The sequence below is a fragment of the Heterodontus francisci genome, chromosome 11, assembly GCF_036365525.1.
Source record: "Heterodontus francisci isolate sHetFra1 chromosome 11, sHetFra1.hap1, whole genome shotgun sequence".
NCBI lineage: Eukaryota > Metazoa > Chordata > Chondrichthyes > Heterodontiformes > Heterodontidae > Heterodontus > Heterodontus francisci.
Genome location: NC_090381.1, coordinates 49,946,242 through 49,966,712, shown reverse-complemented (window position 1 = coordinate 49,966,712; position 20,471 = coordinate 49,946,242). Strand labels below are relative to the sequence as shown.

At 40.7% G+C, this 20,471-nt stretch overlaps 1 protein-coding gene across 4 annotated transcripts in view; it reads left to right on the top strand.

Annotated features, from left to right (window-relative positions):
- The window catches only part of pax3b (paired box 3b), an 85,661-nt gene that overhangs the window by 42,443 nt on the left and 22,747 nt on the right, over positions 1-20,471 (top strand). For all 4 annotated transcript variants that reach the window (XM_068041428.1, XM_068041431.1, XM_068041430.1 and 1 more), the window contains 3 exons: positions 2,771-2,970; positions 9,430-9,595; positions 13,502-13,716. In XM_068041428.1, coding sequence (XP_067897529.1) covers positions 2,771-2,970; positions 9,430-9,595; positions 13,502-13,716 — 581 coding nt within the window. The remainder of the gene's footprint in view (positions 1-2,770; positions 2,971-9,429; positions 9,596-13,501; positions 13,717-20,471) is intronic.

Genomic DNA, 20,471 nt, shown 5'->3' with positions numbered 1-20,471 from the left:
AAAGTTAGAGATTGGGTTCGAATCAAACGGCCAAATTGTAACCACAAACTTGCTTCATCAGTATCAGGTCCAAAGCAGATTAAACATTTGCTAGGTACCAATGCTTGTCTATTGGATGACAACATTAAGTGGAGTATGAGATGTTTGATAGGGAGCAGACCAGGATATTTTGAGGATAGTGGTTATAAGGATACATTTCTTTTCCTATGAGTGATGTTAATAATCTGCCTCATTAAACTGATCAAACAAATTCACAACCTCAAATTCGTAAATCTAATCGCAGATCTAAGAGACCTTCCTATCTCAATGACTATTTCTGTACTTAGAGAAAACAGATAAGTTGAACACTAAGAAATAACTTGATGTATCTATATTTGATGTTTAGAATACTTTAATTCAAAAAGAATGTATTCAGTCAAAAGGGGAAAAATGTAGTGTTTGATTAATCTGGGTTTGATTGTATTAGTCTGTCCATTGACCAGTGTTCACTGTGCTTGATTGCTTAAGCCTATGGGTGGAGCTGAAGAATTTCAAACTAAAAGACACAGAGCTAGAAGGTTCTACTAAACACAAACTGTTCTGAGAAGACATTGTACTGATATCTTGTAGTGCAAGATATTTTTAAGTGTTGTAAATAAACCAGTTGGTGATTTAATACAAGTGTGATATCTGTATTGCTCTGAGATAAATAAGGTATACATAATATATCCAGCAACCCAGCGTAAACATAACACACAGCAGCAATCAACCACCTCTCGCAATACAGGCCCTTGCCTTGCACCAAAGTGAAGCACTGAAAAAAAAAGAAAGAAGGGCACATATGGACACCTGGCGAGACATGGTGGTAAGGAAGCAATAGATTGGATTATAGTAGATTTTGATTTCCTGGTGTTAACGTAATGTACACACATATCATGTTCTGTTATCCATGCATGGAACTCATATACATATAGTCCCAGATCACATTGCAAACAACAGTGCAGAAATAAGTCCCACCCCAGAATCCACCAACAAAGATGTTGGTACACTTACTTTAAGACAGAAAATGTCAAAACTAGTGAGCAAATTCAGGTCCATAGAGTTTAATGACATTTTCAGCCAAGTGCCTGTGACCTGGGGGAACCCTGCAAGGCAGCTTGAAAAGCTTATAGATTCCAATTCAGGAGCTCTTCTGCTGAATTGCCTCCAAAAGGCCTTGTTGCTTTCTCCCATGTAAGTCTGTGCAAACAGATTAGTACGCACCTGCGAACAGCGTTTATGAGTTCACTCAGCTTGAGTGAAATTGAATTTGTGGGACAGATACAATTGTTCAACATCCCTTCAGCTTCATTTTAACCGAAGCTGTTGTGTTGGAGCCACTGTTATGGCTTCAATTTAATCTTCTGCGGGCTACTTTAATATTTCATTTTGAATGATGTGTTTCCACTATTCGCAAATATTAGTTTTGAAGTGTAAGATAAATCTATTAAATTGGATTGGAATTACTATCAGCGAAGAAGGATGATGATCATTTAACTAAATAAAATCAGTTTCTTTTATTAATCTTACATAAAGCTGAAGTGTTAGAAGAAATCATAATCTTCAGGCAGAAGATGAAAGTAAAAGTGATTAGAAAATTAGTTCCTAATGCTGTACATTATGAAGCTATTCAAATTTATTATGGAAGTCAATTCCAGGAAGAGCTGGTTTGCGCTCTTACTCCACTAATACTATCCCAGTTCCAGAGCAGAGGTCAGTTGATGAGAGTCACAAACCACACTGTCCTGGAATTGACCGATGCTGTTAAACTATCTTCATAACAGGTTGCACCAGTGTTGTACTGCTCAGGTCTTGTTTATACATTGGGGAAAAATTCTACCCAAGGCATAGTTGATAGAGAACAAACATAATATTTTTGTAAAGTAAGTTTTCTAAAGCTTGTTGGTATAAAATTGTTGTTAACACCTCAACTTTTCAACACACATGCTTCTTAGTTCACAGAGGCTTTGCTTATATCAGACTGCTTCAGCAAGTCTGGGATCAATATTTTCCTTTAATCACAGAGTATATAGAATGTCAGCGATGGCACTCCTGCCTCTGAGTTAGTGGGTTATGGGATCAAGGCCAGTCCAAACATGTGATTGCATAATCTAGGCTGACAATCCTGTGCTGTCTGAGAAAGTGCTGTACAGTCAGAGATGTCACTTTCAGATAGACATTAAACTAAGGCTCCATCTGCACTCTCATGCTGCTATTTAAACAAAAACAGGGGAGTTCTTTCTGGTGTGCCAGCCAATATTTATCCCTCAATCAACATCATTAAAAAAAAACAGATTATCCAATTTCTAGCACTTTTTGTTCTAATTTTGTCTGATTTCTGTTTGTGGGATCTTGCTGTGGATAAATTGGCTGCTGTGTTTCCTACATCATAACAGTGACTACATTTCAAAAGTACTGAATTAGCTATGAAGCATTTTGGGATGTTCTGAGGTCGTGGAAGGCACTATATGTATATAAGTCTGTGGTTCCTTTTGACTGTACATAAAACAACAGATACCTAAACAAAAATTCTTGCTCACTGAAGTTTTACCATTGATGCAACATTTCCTTCCTGCGATATAATTTGGATAATACACTTCATATAAATTCATTTGTGAATGGATACCCTGCAGAGGGTTTATATGTAAACACGAAGTAGGTTTCACGAGTTTGCTTTTGTTATTAAACCACTTGTGAAGTTGTTGTTGCATGTTTCTGTAATACAGATCATTAATTACCCTGCTTCCTACAGCAAATAATTCAGATGAGGCATCAGATATTGACTCGGAGCCAGACCTGCCTCTAAAGAGGAAACAACGTCGTAGCCGCACAACATTTACAGCAGAACAGTTAGAGGAATTAGAGAGAGCATTTGAGAGAACTCACTATCCGGATATCTACACTCGAGAGGAACTTGCACAGAGAGCTAAGCTTACAGAGGCACGAGTACAGGTAACACCATGATTTCTTAGCTGAAATTATATATTGTATGTATTATGTTCTAAATGCATGATAATCTTGTCTGAAATTTCACAAAAGACATATTATTCAAAATGAATTTGATTTGTTCATTAAATCACTAAGTTATATCTTATATGAAAAATCTAATTTAGTCAGTTTGGATTTTTGAATATATTTTGAAGTACCTTTATGGGCCCTCATATTTTGTGCTGTAATAGGGACTTGATTAAATACAATCGAATTCATTACACTGCTAAACACAGTGCCCCATGATAAACAAATCTCCTGTTTATTAAGATTTTTCGATGCAATATAATATTTTGGAGATTTCAAGCATCTTAAAGCGGGTTGATCTGCTATCTTATAAAGGGATTTCACCTATGCTAAGATGTACATAGTACCCAAGACTAAATGATATAACGCATGCAACGGAGTATAGATGAAAACGCTGTATAGTCTCAGAGTGGCTTCTTCTATGCCGATGAATGTAGCTAAAAGCATTTATCATTCTGGCACTTGTGTGGCGCGAATGTTATTTGCCACTTATCAGCCCAAGCCTGGATATTGACCAGGTCTTGCTGCATTTCTACACGGACTGCTTCAGTATTTGAGGAGTCACGAATGGTGCTGAACATTGTGCAATCATCAGCGAACAGCCCCACTTCTGACCTTATGATTGAAGGAAGGTCATTGATGAAGCAGCTGAAGATGGTTGGGCCTCGGACACTACTCTGAGGAACTCCTACAGTGATGTCCTGGAGCTCAGATGATTGACCTCCAACAACCGCAACCATCTTCCTTTGCGCTAGGTATGACTCTAACCAGCAGAGAGTTTTCCCCCTGATTCCCATTGACTCCAGTTTTGCTAGGGCTCCTTGATGCCATACTCGGTAAAATGCTGCCTTGATGTCAAGGGCAGTCACTCTCACCTCACCTCTTGAGTTCAGCTCTTTTGTCCATGTTTGAACCAAGGCTGTAGTGAGGTCAGGAGCTGAGTGGCCCTGGCAGAACCCAAACTGGGTATCACTGAGCAGGTTGTTGCTAAGCAAGTGCTGCTTGAAGGCACTATTGATGACACCTTCCATCACTTTGCTGATGATTGAGGGTAGACTGATGGGGCAGTAATTGGCCGGGTTGGACTTGTCTGCTTTTTGTGTACAGGACATACCTGGGCAATTTTCCACATTGCAGGGTAGATGCCAGTGTTGTAGCTATACTGGAACAGCCTGGCTAGGGGTGCGGCAAATTCTGGAGCACAGATCTTCAGTACTATTGCCGGAATATTGTCAGAGCCCATAGCCTTTGCAGTATCCAGAGCCTTCAGTAGTTTCTTGATATCACGTGGAGTGAATCGAATTGGCTGAAGACTGGCATCTGTGATGCTGGAGACCTCAGGAGGGGGCCGAGATGGATCAGCAACTTGGCACTTCTGGCTGAAGATTGTTGCAGATGCTTCTGCCTTATCTTTCGCACTGATGTGCTGGGCTCCCCCATCATTGAGGATGGGGATATTTGTGGAGCCACCTCCTCCAGTTAGTTGTTTAATTGTCCACCATCATTCATGACTGGATGTGGCAGGACTGCAGACCTTAGATCTGATCCGTTGGTTATGGGATCGCTTAGCTCTGTCTATTGCATGCTGCTTATGGAGTTTGGCATGCAAGTAGTCCAGGGTTGTAGCTTCATCAGGTTGCCACCTCATTTTGAGGTATGCCTGATGCTGCTCCTGGCATGCCCTCCTGCACTATTCATTGAACCAGGGTTGGTCTCCTGGCTTGATGGTAATGGTAGAGTGGCGGATATGCCGGGCCATGAAGTGACAGATTGTAGTTGAGTACAATTCTGCTGCTGCTGATTTCCCACGGCGCCCCATGGATGCCCAGTTTTGCATTGCTAGATCGATTCGAAATCTATCCCATTTAGCACGGTGATAGTGCCACACACCACGATGCACGGTATCCTCAATGTGAAGGCGGGACTCGTTACTCGTTAAAACACAGATTTTGCCAGCTCGCAGACAGTATATTATTTTGAGGGATTACCATCCTTAACTATCTATTTGCATAGAGGGAAAGCTTTAAGAATCAGAGCATTATATCACAATGTATTATTATAGAATGAAAGTACACTCACTACTCTCAAAACTCATAGGGGGCTATTTTCAAGTTACAGCTTGAGTGTAAAAATAGCCTTCAGGATTGGATGCCCTTTGTAGAAACCACCCAATTTTCCTTTCCATAACGCTGCAGCAGAAAATTACCCCATCACAATCAGAATTTTCGTACTGAAGGAAGATAATCAACCCACGGTGCCTCTGCCTGTGCCAGTGCTACGTTCCTTCTCTCTAACCATTTGCTCTATTTCTACTTACCAGTTCTTTCATTGATAGTATCAAAGATTTTCCTGTTTATTGTGTGCAGGGAAGAAAAAATGGGGGCTAAGATTACTGTGTCAGTTCTCTGTTCCCACTCCTCCAAGGATTTTTAGAGCTTCCCAAATTCAGCATAAAAGAACTTGCACAGCATTAAGCACAGGCCAAGTATTGGCCTACAAATGAGGTGGAAGGCCATTTCTGGCCTTTTGTTTTATTTTTCTCTCTATGTGTACTTGTGGGATGCATGAGTGGAGGGGTGACCCAAGAAAGTTAGAAGTGGGAATTGTGCTGGTACTCTCCTCAGAGAGTATGTCTGCAGGGGCCCCCGGATCGGTTCAAATAAGAAAGCGTACAGCCTGTAAGTATACTTCTGTACTCATAGCATGAATTTAAGGCCTCAGGCTACATGCAAATTGGGGTCTTATGATATACATAAGACCCTGCTGCAATTTTGAAGGGTAATCATGTAGTGCCTGTACTGCCCAATCCCCAACCATTGCAAGATTAGCAGAATGCAGCCAAACAGGTAGCCTTCAAGGGATTGCCAGAGGTCACTGAACAAATGGCTGCTGCATGCTTTCTGGAGCATTTTCCAAGGCCAGTCTAAGGATAATAAATTTAGCTGTATGATAAAAAAAACTCTTGCTCGTTTGCTTAGTCACCTTCCATCACTCCTCACACCCTCCCAATCAGCCTGGATCTCCCCTTTCATACAGAATTCCTGGCTTGACTCGGTGACTGGGCTGATGAATTCTCACCATTCCACGCACCCCCCAAACTCCGATCGGTGAGTTGCCCATCAGTACTGGAAATGCATGGACAGCTCCCCTTTTAAAATTAAGTGAAGGCTGACCATCAAAATGCTTTGTGCCTTCTATGGATTGGCATCCCAATGTCCCCACTCACCCCCTGCCCGGCGTATGTGATACATCAAAACAGCAGCCACCATCTCTCATGGTTGATTAAGAACTAAGCAAGTTAATAATAATAAACAAGAACCAATGGCTTGTTCACCACAGGACAGCAAATCAACACCACAATGACATTAAGCAGATTATTGATTCATTAATAATTTTGCCTCGCTGCCCTGACGTCTGAGGTGTATCATGTACAGCCTGGTACGGTCCTGAGTTATATGGAACAGAAAGGTGTCAAATTTGAGCCCCATATTTTAAGTTAGCTGATGTTGGTTAGGAATCATAAGTTTGTCTCAATGTCACTTGGCTCAAGAGGGGATAAATTATCCAGACTTCCACTCTTGATCACTATTTAGGCACTCAGTTAGAAAGTGTGCATGAATGACCATCAGGAAGGAACACTATGGGGAGAATTTTATGCGTCTGCTGTGGCGGATTTGGTGGCGTGTGGGATGATATAATTAGGTGGGAGGTGTTTTCTTGGATTTCCAACAGCGGGATATTTTAGAGGAATTAAGTAGGCAGCAGGTTTGCGGCATTCCGGGGTTCCCCCAGTGCAGTGGCGGATTGCAGCTTTGCATTCATTTAAATAATATGAATACTCATTACCCGATGCATAGTTACAATTTAGTCTTACCTGCCAGATTAAGTGAACGGTGAGCAATATTCCCATGCTACCTGGTTTATGAATGTTTCAATGTGGCGCACAACAGTTGGAGTTGTGCAGTTGAGTCTCAAGACTGTGATCTTCTCTCTTTAACTCATTCGCTAAACTAACAGCAGCATTGGAATGGATGTTTGCCTCCACTCCAGCATTGCAATGGATGTTTGTCTCCAGACCCGGCACCAGCAAGAGTGAATCATCTCAGAGAATGGCGATGATGCCATGAGCGGGGGCTACATGGAGGAGCAGAGGAGGGTAGTCAGGGAGGAAAGGGTGAGGCTGATCGGGTGCATGGAGGAGCAGGGCAGGGTGGAGTGGAGCGTCCAGGTTTTTGAATGGTTCATGTCGATGGTGAAGATGCATTTTCACGGCTGCGGGGTGGTGGGTGGATTAGATTAGTACTGTGTGAAGATATTTGGCAAGGGTCTAAAGGGATGAGTGTTGTCAATGTCTGAGAGCTGTAGGGCAAATTGAGAGTACTGGCTGACATCTGACTCACTTTTGCTGCAGGGAAAATAAAGGATGTGAAGTTGGTGGTGACTGTCACAAAATAAGTGAGGAAAAATCATTTTGATTTAGGTAAAAGCTTCAATTTAAGTTAGTCTGAAGATACTTACATGAAAGGAAGGCTGCTGATCCTTGAGGCTGCAAACACAGAATGTTTTATATTTGTGGCGATCATGGTGCTTGGGGCAGTGAGGGCGGGTTCCATCAATGAAAGGCCACCCCTGCCGCAAGATCCCATGTGTCCCCCATGCCCATCGCTGCATGGCTAATTTAAATACAAAGTTGCATGGGAAACAGGATTTGCTGCGGAAGGGGAAGTTACAACAACTTCTGGTCTCGCCATCGAGACCGCCACAGCACTCAGAAGATTCTACCCAATCAGACTCGGCTCTGGTGCCCCCATGTCCTATAGTCTACCAATTCTAACACTATAATCAGGGTACACACAAGGAAGTGGCTGCTTCGCTGAGGCACAAGAGGGCTGCAGACACCTGTGGGATCACACTCCACAATGTTTCAACTTCTTCAGATGACGAGGAAGGAAAAATGTTGGGGGAAATAATTTAGCAACAGTAAGTTACCTCTCTCTATAAATGTGTTATCCCATGCAATATAGTATCACTTGTCTAACATCACAGAAGAGTGCTAGAAAATAGCAAAGCTCCAATACATAATGTAATTGCCATTCACCATCAAAAATCTGTAATAGCTACATGAACATTCCACTTGAGCTCAAAGAATGATCATGAGTGAAGCATGAGCACTAACACTTTCTAAGTACTTGCCCCTTAGTGCATGCAGGAGCCACATTAATGCAGCAGCTGCCATAGTGTAGCTTTAACCCTGTGACTTCTTCGCATTCCTCACAGCTTCATCTGGTCTCATGAGGCCTATCATCTCTTATGTGGCTTGCTGTGATCTACTTCCCTGCTAAATTCCCCAGAACAACTAACATATGGATCTTTTACTAAACCCGGCATGAATGACAGATTTAAGTCAATCAGTGACTTCTTCACGATGGTTCAGTGTTGGGAATTTAACTTTTCTCAGACAGCAGGAATACTGAATCTGCTAACTTTTATTGAGCTATTTCTTGTAATAAATTTTAACATTTTTAAATGACAGTTATACCAAGATTCTTTACTCTTTTTAAATCTAGAATGTTCTCACAAAACATCTGTCCCACAATAAAACACTCAATGACAGTTAACTGCTGAAGAACTTCAATTGTGTGGAATTAAACCTGTTATCATATGTACACAAATAAATCAGGAGCTGTACATCATTTTGAAAAGCACATTGCTCATTAAAAGAATAGATCTTGAACTGATTCAGAAAGTGTTCAGGTTCTGCATTGACACCTGCCCAAAAACAGGAACGTGGTCATAGAACTGTACCAGATTACTGAAGGTTTTCCTTCCTCTAAAATTGCAGAATCCTAGTGAGTTTAGCATTATGTCTGAGCATGCTCTATTGAATAAGCCAAAAGGTCACTGATTTCAGTGACAGCTAGCCCAGACTGAGAATTACAAAGTTTCGAGGAAGAGAGTTATAGAAGCCATTTGGCATCTACTTTGGAATGATCCTGGGAAGTTAATATAGATCTTTTTTTTAAAAACAGCTTTACAGTTCACTGTCAGGATAGCTGCAAATAATTGCCTAATGATTTTAAAAGATGCATTAATACTGGTATATAAATATATAAAATATTTGACTCAGTTAGAGTAGTTTGAGGTATAAAATGCTACTTTTTGATAGTACCTAGGTAGGCTTAAGCAAATATAATTCAAAATTTAATTAGCTTATTGCAATATTTCACTTCATATCTATTGGACTGTTAGGTTATTCCTTTTTGCACTGTGCATTACTCTGTTCGCTCTTGTTTATTTTCATTTTATTATTCATATTTTAATTATGGTGATAATTGCATTAAATGTAATTCAATTCAATTAAAATTGTCCTGGAAGTGATCCTGTTTAATTTATTAGGTTTGGTTCAGCAATCGCCGAGCACGTTGGAGGAAACAAGCAGGAGCCAATCAACTATTGGCATTTAATCACCTGATCCCTGGAGGATTCCCACCCACAGCAATGCCAGCGCTGTCTCCTTATCAACTGTCTGATGCTAGTTATCCGCCTACTTCCATACCACAGGGTAAATCAAATCCTCATATTTAAGCTATGTGAACATTTGATATCTGTATTTTTTATAGCATAAGATCTCAGAATTGTCAATTAAAAGCATCTGTCTAGACCAATGCTTCAGAATCATTTACAATAAGCCAAGAAGCTTTAAAAAAAAAACAGAATTTAGCATCAGCTTATTTTTTGCCTACAATTTTAATGGTGGAATATTAAAAATAAAAGTGAACTCCTCCGGAAAGAAAGAAAAAGTATTAGATTTGCAATGGCTACATCATCTTTTGTGATATTTCCTTCAGCTGCATTCTGTGTTACTCTAGCTTGGGAGAATAAAGGTATGGAGTAAGGCCCGTTTAACGCTGCTGTCCATTTTCCCCCCATATATTTAAGTACTGAAGGTCCTCAATACCGGTGGTAAAGTGGTTGTTTTGCAAAATTACTTAAGAATATCTCATTTATTTTTAAATTTGTGGGGAAACTAAAAAAGGTTTGAACGAATTGTTGTTAACTTGTTTGTGATCTCCAGTAATACAAAAGTTTTCCCATTTGTCTTGATCTCTATGCCTACGAGGCTTCTCTGCATGATTCCTAAAAAGCAGTTTGAAGTTTCTGCTGCAGTCATTTCTTCCAGATGTTTCATGGTATTGAAATAACCTTTAGTTATGCTAAATAGCTATCAAACGACCTCTAGTGTGTACATTTAAACAAACATTCTTGGGTGGATTTGTCAAGATACAGGCACTAGGAAACAGAACATTTACCATTTTGGAACACAGCATCATGGTCAATTCCTTCTAGTTTAATCACAAGTTAGATATGGAGTTAAACTCCTTTTACATTGCCCAAAATAATGGAAGATTCCCTCCGCATTCTGTATAACCAAATTATAAACTTGCTTTCAAAGAATGCATTTCATTATAACATAGTTCGTGGAGGAAATATTTCCCTGCCAAGATGCCTTGCGTAATTGCGCCTCTCTTCTTCTCTCGTGCTACATTTGCAATCTTAAATAAGGAGTATGGGGAGGGGGATGAAATTATTCTTTGGCCACACTGTAAAATGAGTGAAAATGAATTGGCAGCCCGTTTTACACTGTGGCCAATTTTCTCTTCCATTGAAGTTGCCCATTCTGAGCTACTGCCAAAAATCTATTTCATCCCTGAGATGTCCAAAAATTAGTTCAATGGATTTACATTATCTAGGGACTGAATTCAGAAAAGGACTCTTGCAGCCAGCAGACATTGGAGACTTTCATCCCAACAGTGTGGGCAGTATTTTAAAATAGGCCCCAGAGTTGAAAGAACAGAGTGCTAACACGCTTTAGATGAACTGATACTGAAGTATGCAGCAATGCCTTTGCATAATTCTGGAAAAGAATAAAATTATCTTCCAAATTTTCAAAATTCCCAAGCAGACATGAAGGAGCCCAATTTTTACTCTGTGCAAATGACTGGGTTTTGATTAGGTAAAAAATCAGGTCCTTGAACCTTTCCACACTTGCACCCTTTATGCAGATACAAAATGACAATGGGGATGAAAAGCAAATGCATAGTTTTCAATACAGGTGAAAGCCAATATTATTCATTCATTGTGTAACTATTTTAAGAAAGCATCTAAATGTATGTTTATTGTGCTAAATACTATGCTGTTTATACTCTGGTGTGTCCAATCCAACAATATATAATACAAGACATTATCAAGTCATCCTCATGTCAATCACATTGAGGCTACCTTTCAGATAACTTGTATTTAAATGAGGTGCAATTGCTATTGTAATAGTAAGTAGGATTGGATTTTTTTTTATAAAGGCAATGTTTTCATAAAAAAAGCATTCGGTAAATACTATTTTTGCTCAAGAGGGAAAAAGCAAAACTATAGGATACATTTTGCAAGGTTGGGCATCCAATGTAAAGCCTCACTTTCTGGAACATGGATTTTTGTTTTGGGCATGGAAGACAGTGGGTTGAAATTTATTCTGTCCCCCTTGGCGGCTTTGGTGGTGGGGACAGCATAAAATCGGGGGGACCCTGCCACCATCCTGCCTCCGCCGAAATTTAGTCCAGCGCAGGAAGGCCTGTGAACTACCTTCCTGCCCTCTGCCAATTGAGGCCCTTAACTGGGTAATTAACTCCCAATTAAGGGCCTCTTCCTGCCACAGCCGCAATTACCTGTATGGCAGGAGGCCCTGCCACTGCATGGGAAGCAAGGCACGAGAAAGTGTGCGGGCTGCTTCCTGTCTGCGGGGTGTGGTGGGGGTGGGAGGATGTGTTGGGGAGGGCCCATGTTCAAAGGCCCTTAGTGCCTGAATGAGGGACCAGGCATCAGCCCTTGTTGCTGACGCCCCTCGCCCATGAGGCCCACATGGTGAGACCCCTCCCACCCTGACCTACTTTTAGCCTGGTTATAGCGCCGCTCCTCGGTGTCTGGTCATTGCAGCTACAGCAGCAGCCACCGCCTCCACAGTGGCGCGTTGCAGCTGCCACCATTTAATTGGCTGACAGCTCTGCAAGGCTGGAACTTCTGGCATTGGGTCCTGAATCCTGTGGCAGGCCTGCCACTGTCCAATTAAGTGCCCGGTTAGCACTAAATTCGGCAGGCTTTCCGTAGAAGAAGGAGTGCGGGGTTCTCAGCGTTGTTTTCCCCTGATGTCAAGACACCCATCGTGACATATAATCCCCCCAGTGTGTCCAGTTCATCGCACTTCTGGAGCGATATTTTATGCTCTACCCTGTGGCAGGTTTTGAGGCGGAGATGGCATTTAATCAGACATGGTGGCATGTGGGGACCCTGCCGCCTGCCCTGCCCCCTTCCTGCCTCTCCCACCCGCCCACCCCCATCAATTAAGTCAGTGGTGGAAAAGCCCTTGGCCGACCTTCCTGCCCGGCCTCCAACTGAGGCCCTTAAGGGGCACTTAATACCCAATTAAGAGACTCTTTTGCCACCACTGGTATCAACTCAGTGGCGGGCGTGTCTGTCATGGGGAACACGACATGCAAACCTGTGCGGGGTTGCTTGTGGTGCCCCAGGAGGGCTTCCTCATTCAAAGGCACTCAGTGCCTGATCAAGGGCCCCGGCATTGGGAAGTGAGGCCCACTGAGAGCCACCCGTCTGCTCTTGCTGCCAACCCCACCACACCCCCCACCCTGCGACCCCCACTCTGCGAAACCCTTCCTGCTATCTCTTAACTCTGGCCTGGGTCACTCTGGAATCCGGGCCTCCAGTGTGTTGTTCCGGCAGCAGCCACCCCCTCCCCGGTGGCGCTGCTGAGCAGAACTGCCAGCCTCCGATTGGCTGACAGCTCTCAGCGGGTGGGACTTCCCGACCCTGGAGTTCTGATCTTGGGAAAAGGCCACTGTTAATTGCCTGATTGTCTCATCATACGGTGGGCCTTCCCCAAAGGAGGAAACGTGGGTCTCTTGCCACCTCTCCAGCCGACAGCTGAGACCCCATTGCCTCCATAAAATTCCCCCCTGGTTTTCTAGCTTTCCAAAGTCATTCACTGGAAAATTGGAGGGCTCCTAATCAGGTGTACTGATCTGAGCCTGATCTGTGTTCCTGTCTAGTGAGGCTCCTGACAGCACTACAGCCTCACAAAATTTGCCTTTTTACCATTTTGTTTACCATAACATCACATGCAAGAGAATTGATGGTACATTTTGATGTAATTTTCATCACTTCAGCATGTCTTTATTAACAAATAAAAAAAAGGCTTTCCAGTCATCTTTTCCTGAAGTTGCTGCATCTTTAAGCTAGATATTTTGAATTCTGAAAAAAAAATGGTGAATATGAAAAATTGTCACAAAATACTTTAAGTGTTAACAGATATACAAACTTATTGCCTTTGGACTTAGTAAGCCATTTCTTAAGAAGTGAAAATGATGCAGCATTAACGATACAATAAATGTTATTGTACTTTCAGCAATCTCAGATCCAAGCAACACAGTTCACAGGCCACAGCCTCTGCCTCCGACATCAGTTCATCAGAGCAGCCTCCCTTCTACTCCAGACAGCGGTTCAGCTTACTGCTTATCCACCAGCAGGCATGGATTTTCAGGGTACACAGACAGCTTTGTGTCTCCTACAGGGTCTACCAATCCCATGAACCCAACGGTTAGCAACGGCCTCTCACCTCAGGTCAGTTTTGTGATTCAAAACAGGGCGTCTACTGTATCTGTGAAGCAAATAGTTTACTACCCAAGGCAAAACTGAAGAAGCATTTCTAAACTTAAATCATTGCACAAATCTGGCTGCAGCTCATGTGACTGCTAGTTTGTGGTCATTCATTGTTCAAGCTAATCTTCTCAGAAACTTTGATTTCCTTGATACTTTATAAGACAAACATTTTGCTGCATCTATCATCTTTTAGAATATTGGTGAAAATAAAATTTAGTCACACAAATGGATAAGTATTGAGAACACAAAATTAAGAATAGTTACTAAGAATTAATGACTACATTTACAAAGAAACATTTGAAATAGAACTAAAACCATTTTCCAATGTGAAATTCAATGACAATTAAGTTACTGTAACATCACAGTTCATCGATGTGCATTACCATTCAATTCTCCAATTTATGTTTTTTCGGTTGTTTAACCAATGCTTTAATGTTTTTTTTCTGCTATTGTGTCTAACAGGCATATTTTACCATACTTTCATCATTTCAATCCAGGCACTTACTAATATATGCAGCATACTATGTTTAAGATGTGATTCAACAGTGCTTCTTTCTATATTGTAAATCTATAAACTGAACAGAGAATTTCAAGAGGAAAATGCTAAAAAGAGAATTCCTCACAAACAATACGCTTAGTGGGGCATTACTGCAAGAACCTTGAACATGATTTTTTTTTAATGAATAGCTACTTTATTTGCTGGAAGTACCTCATGAAATGATTAGGTGTATAAATGGAAACTGACAATATCAACTTGCCCTTATTGATTAAAATGTATGCTTTATCTTTCAATGCTTTGTTAAGCAACGTTAACATTTTAATATCATAATGCAACTACTCTGCAGAGCATACACATTGCTACCAAAGGGTCAGAAAATTATCCTCAGATGGAATGATCGCAGATAGCATTGGAACAGCCTTAAACTTTTTAAATGTATTACCAGCTGGTGGAACGTTGACATTATTATTTTATTAAAATATACTGTCTCCATTTGTTAGCATAAGTTGGACACAGGTGTCATCTGATATGTACACCAGTTAATTTTTAATATTGGTCACAAGGGACTGGAACCTATAATTAAAAGTGAGTCATTTCAAAGCTAGAAGATAGAGTATTAAAGGTGCGATTTTCTTGAAAATCTTTCTATAAATTGAAGAACAGAAGGAAGCACAGAATGATATAAATGAAAAGTGAAAAGACAATTATAGTCAATTACACACCAATCATTGGCTACTGCTACCGCCTGAACAGTAAGGGACATTTTAATAGGCAGAAAATTAGATTCTAATGGCACAAAGGGTGGCCAAAATGACTTCTTGCATCTGTGGCTTTTTATTCCTTATTTAATGTGCAGTAGCATCACACAATGTTGTTTCTGCTTTCTGCAGTGCACTGATAACTCACAGACCCAACCGTTCAGAGTATTGCAAAACCTATAAAGACCGAATAAACAAATTTCCCCTTTGGGCAAATAGGAACCTTCCTGATTTCTTTCACATTGAGCACACAATTAATTGACATCTTATTTTTCTTTTCCACAAGAAATTGATTAAGGATGTAGCATTATCAAACACATTGCTTTTGGAAAGGAATTAGAAATTCTAATTGTATTGTGTTGAAGGTAGGCAAATGCTCTTCATATTGCCACCTCATTTATTGGTTTTGCTGTCATGAATATTGTGGTCTTTATATGTGATAAATGTGCCATTGCAATGGAAATGCTTTGATATGGTTATTTCCTGAGCTAGAATATGAAGATCGCTTCTCAAGTGAAATTATGACAGAAGTGCGGCATCTTGTGTTGCGCATTTTATTTCTGCTGAGGACACTGTTGGGTTGGGATGAATAGTAATTCTTTATGAAGTGTGGCCATTATTCAGAAACATTTGTGCACTTTTGCTACGTGACTATCTTGACTCTTCACCTTGCAGGAATGTGAGAATCATACTCAATAAGTGCACTCACGGGGCCCCGATTTTAACTCTCTGCAAGTGGGTGGGTTTTGAATGTGTTAACAATCTAGCCCACAAGGTTTGTACAACCATAGAATATATGAACAGGAGTAGGTTATGTTCTCAATCATGTTCTGCCATTAAATTAGATCATGCACCTCATCCCCATTTACTCTCCTTTGACTCAAATTCCTTGATAATCTTACCTAACAAAAATCTATTTAATTTTTTCTGGATTCCCCCACCAGAGTAAATAGATTATTTTATCTATCCTATCAAACTCTTTTATTATTTTAAGCAGCTCAATTACTTTACCCCTCAATCTTCTTTACACAAAGAAATACAAGTCAAGTTTATGCAACCTGTACTCATAACTTAATCCTTTAAGCCCTGTTATAATTCTGGAAAATCTACACTGCACCCGTTCCAAGGCCAATATATCCTTCCTGAGGTGTGGTGGCCAGAACTGAATGCAGTTCTCCAGATGTGGTCTGACCAAGGCTACAACTGAAGCCTAACTCCCTCTCCTTTGTATTCCAGCCCCTTTGTCAAAAAGACCAAAGTTGATTTAAAAAGCGTGAAATATTCCAGTCCTAACTACTTCTAACTTTTTACTGCTTATTTCATATATTTTATTTTTTGCCCTCTTTAGCCCTACCGCAGATTTAACCAGCTGAGAGCCCAGGAGAGGGTACAGGTAACCAAGATCAGGAGTTCAGCTGGCTAAACTCGAGTGTGGTGGAAAGATTGAGTCATACACCAACACACTGGATATAACAATATAAATTTCAAATTTTGGAGACTTTCTAGGCCACTAGACCTGATAGGCCAGTATGATGCTGGTAGTTCCATAAATGCATGGAACTCATGTCATCTTATTTCAAAGGAAGTCCTCAGTATCACAAATATCACCAGGGAGTTGGTTAAAAAAACACACTCTGCAAACAATCTGCCCTTTCAACTCTTACTAATCTTATAGAAACATAGGAAAGTATAAAATGAGGAAAGACCATGCAGCATGTCATCTCCACATTCAAAACATGAGCATCTGAAACAATCTTTTCCTCCAACATTTTATTCACCATTTGTCAGAGCATCTGTGTCAAAGTCAATAAATGTTCGCATGCTTTTAGATGGAGAATAAATAAAGAAAGAATTAATTTGCAGTTCCACATCTGTAGATGTTATCAGCCAGTGTCTGCTCAAAGGTGACAGGCTGAAAGTCTCTGATCTACTTTCATCGTTATGGCTTCTGAGGGAGGACCTTTGTTTTTATGACCCTAGGCTTTAGAACGCAGGAAGGATGAGTTTAACCAGGGTTGTTATATCATCACTGACTCATGGGACGAATATGCTATGTAAATTGTGTAATCATAGTAGGCCCCATTCTTCATTTTAACATACCATTTACATATGCTAGTCATTTTTCTTTTCAAATGCATCTTTCTTGGAACAAGATTAGTAGAGGCAGACCAACAGTATCATTGAAAACATTTTTATAAATATCATTCTATGCCTATTTTAGAACACTAAAAAATCTAATCTTTTCTAATACATTTCTTACTCAATCATTTGATTCTTCAAACAAATCCCACATTTCAATGACTTTCAAAAAATTTACTTAGTCTTTCCACAAGATGCTGCAATGCATCTACTTTTCAAAGTTAGTTTTACTTTTGAGTACTGTTGTACAAACTGCATTTCCTGATCGATTGTAATATAAGTAGTAGTTAAAACGTATATGCTGCAGCAAGATCGCGTAACTCTTTGATCAGAATCCTCTTCTGGTATGTAATCCATCAAGTTTAGTTTTATTACTGTATGGATTAAATGTCTTTTACTGTTTTGAAAGCATGAAGGAATCTAAAATTTATGTCCATGTTGGTGTGGGAACTAAGTGCCCTTTCACTTCTAGGCAGTGATATTATAGGTAACAAGATCTAGTTCAATGTCGTGTGATACATAATCATGGATACACAGGAGTAAATTACAAAGCATGCACAGTATAAAGGCATTTCGATCATGTCATAAACCACAAGACTGAAGCTGGAACAATTTATATGCATCTGAAATTCAAAGTTATGCTAATAGGCTGGATTTTAAGAGCCTGACGCCAATTTCGACGGTGAGCTCAAACCAAAGAGCTGCGGTGATCACCTGTGCAGTGGCTCATTTAAATAGCCAGGGCAGCCTGCCCCACTCAATCACATGGCGGGGACGGGCTATCCGTCACCAGCAATGGAGTCAGCTATCTGTGCGCAGGCGTGGCGCCATTTTTAAAGGGCAGCCAGCCCTGCCGGCATATTTAAATTTTTAAAGTTATACCCCACCCCCCCCCACCGAAATTTATCAAATAAATTTCGAACGCCCCTTTTCCACCACCCAATAACAATTACATTAACTATTTGCCCTTCGCTGCCCCAAAACACTTACCTTTTAAACTGACCTTTCCCCCTCCCAGACTGCCCAAAGTTTAAAGTTCGCCCGTTCCAACCATCCCCTACACCCATTACTTTTATTTGACCCCGTTACCCCTCCCGCACTAAAAATGTTAACTTGCCCCTCCTCCCCACCAGTGTCATGCCGGCTTTCCCCGGATGGGGAATTGAAGGCGCGGGAATGCCAGCCGCCACGCTGAAGATAGTGGGAGATTCAAGATAAGTTTATTTAAATTTATGCATGTCATTAATTAAATATTTAAATCCAGGTCCCAAAGCCTCACAGAGCCTCACCACCACCGGGGATATTGGGCTGGGTCCTCCCGGCATTTGCCTCTGTGGCGGACAGCTGCCGGAACCATCTTCTGGCACCCCTCCGCCATGGAGCCTGATGTCGAGGGTTGGTAAAATCCATTCCAATACTTCATCATAGGCCTCTTTAAAATATTTTTAAAAGCTTTTTAAGTCATACATCACTATATACTTACCATAAAAGATGGAATCTGGGGGAGATGGTGGCGTAGTGGTACTGTCGCTGGACTAGTAATTCAAAGGCCCAGGCTAATGCCTTGGGGACATGGGTTCAAATCCCATCTCGGCAGTTGGTGGAATTTAAATTCAATTAATCAATAAATATCTGGAATTGAAAGCTAGTCTTCGTAATCATGCCATGAAACTATCATCGATTGTCATAAAAACCCATCTGGTTCACTAATATTCTTTAGGGAAGGAAACCTGCTGTCCTTACCTGGTTTAGCCTACATGTGACTCCAGGCCCACAGCAATGTGGTTGACTCTTAACTGCCCTCTGAAATGGCAACTCAGTTCAAGGGAAATTAGGGATGGGCAACAAATGCTGGCCTGCCAGCGATGCCCACGTCCCAGGAAAGAATAAAAACTCCGATAAATCATTACCTCTACTATAACTCATTACTTATGACTCTAAATATAAAATGAACAAGTAAAATAACTTCTTTGTACTTCATTCCTGACTAACATACTTTCTGTGTAGCTTCCATAGACAGCCTTATTGAGTGTCATGTGAATGCAGTTTTTATGTGTGAAAGGTTAAGACTTTCAATGACTTCCCAGTCTTAGAGTCTCTTGAGTTTGTTGTTACTGAACTGTTGCCTTCTGATCTGTGTTTTGAATGAATGCATATTTCAAGCCAGTGTGACAAAAATATTACAATGCATGATACTGAATTGCAATATTTGGTAGAAGAATGTTGTACATTTTCTTTTGTAGTGAGCGACAGTTACACAGTTAATTAGTCAGAAAATCTAGAAGGTTAATACATCATGGAAAATCTCAATAGTGCTGTGTGAAAATGGTTTATATAAATCACCATTAAAATTCTCACATCTAACTTCTATGCATCAAAAGTATAAGTCAAAGAGAAAGTAAGCTAGTCATTTCCTACCAGTTCTTTCTGACTTGATATCCTGCTTCTTGCCAATGGTCGTAACACATGCCATTTAATGTGGTGGAATAGTACAAATGATCAGACTGGGGAAGGGGAATAAACAGTGGGAACAGGAGCCTAAATTCACTGGCCCTGTGCTCTCAGCAGGGAGTCTGAAAGGGAGCACTGGTCAGAAAATCAATGCTATATGTTGCTGCTCAGTAAATTCATCCAAATAATGGGAAAAAATAATTTACCCTACAAGGTAAAAGGGATTAATCTACAAGATAGAACACAGAAGAATGATTTGGGGATTCTCATGGATAACTCACTGAAACTGTCAGCACAGTGTGTGACAAACAACATAGCTGGAGGGATGGTATTTATGTCTCAGAAAGTGACAATGAACTTGTTCAAAGCAAGATCTGTTCCCCTTCCAGTACAGAAATTGTGTGCAGTTCTGATCACTATTAACTGAATCTTTAGCAGTGAAGAGGATACAGCAAAGGGAAACAAAATTGACATTTTTGATTAGACACCAGAGCTATGTGGAAAAGCAATGGAAAGTGGAAATGTTTACACTGGAGACCTTACTGAGGCAGTCATCATTCAAAAGGCTATAGAGAAATTAAACCTGATAATATCTTTGATGTAATCACAAAATCCACTAAAAATTAGCCAAGAAGAAGAAGATAAGGAAAGCACTGGATAGCGTCCTAAAGGAACCCAGAGAACACAGCATTATAAGAGGGAGCCAACGTGGCTTTATAAGTGGGAGATCATGCCTGACAAATTTGTTGGAGTTCTTTGAGGAGATAACAGACTCTGTGGATGGGAGAACACAGTGGATGTTGTTTAATCAGTTTGCAGCAAAGCTATTGATAAAGTGCCACATAGATGACTAGTCCACAAGGACATCC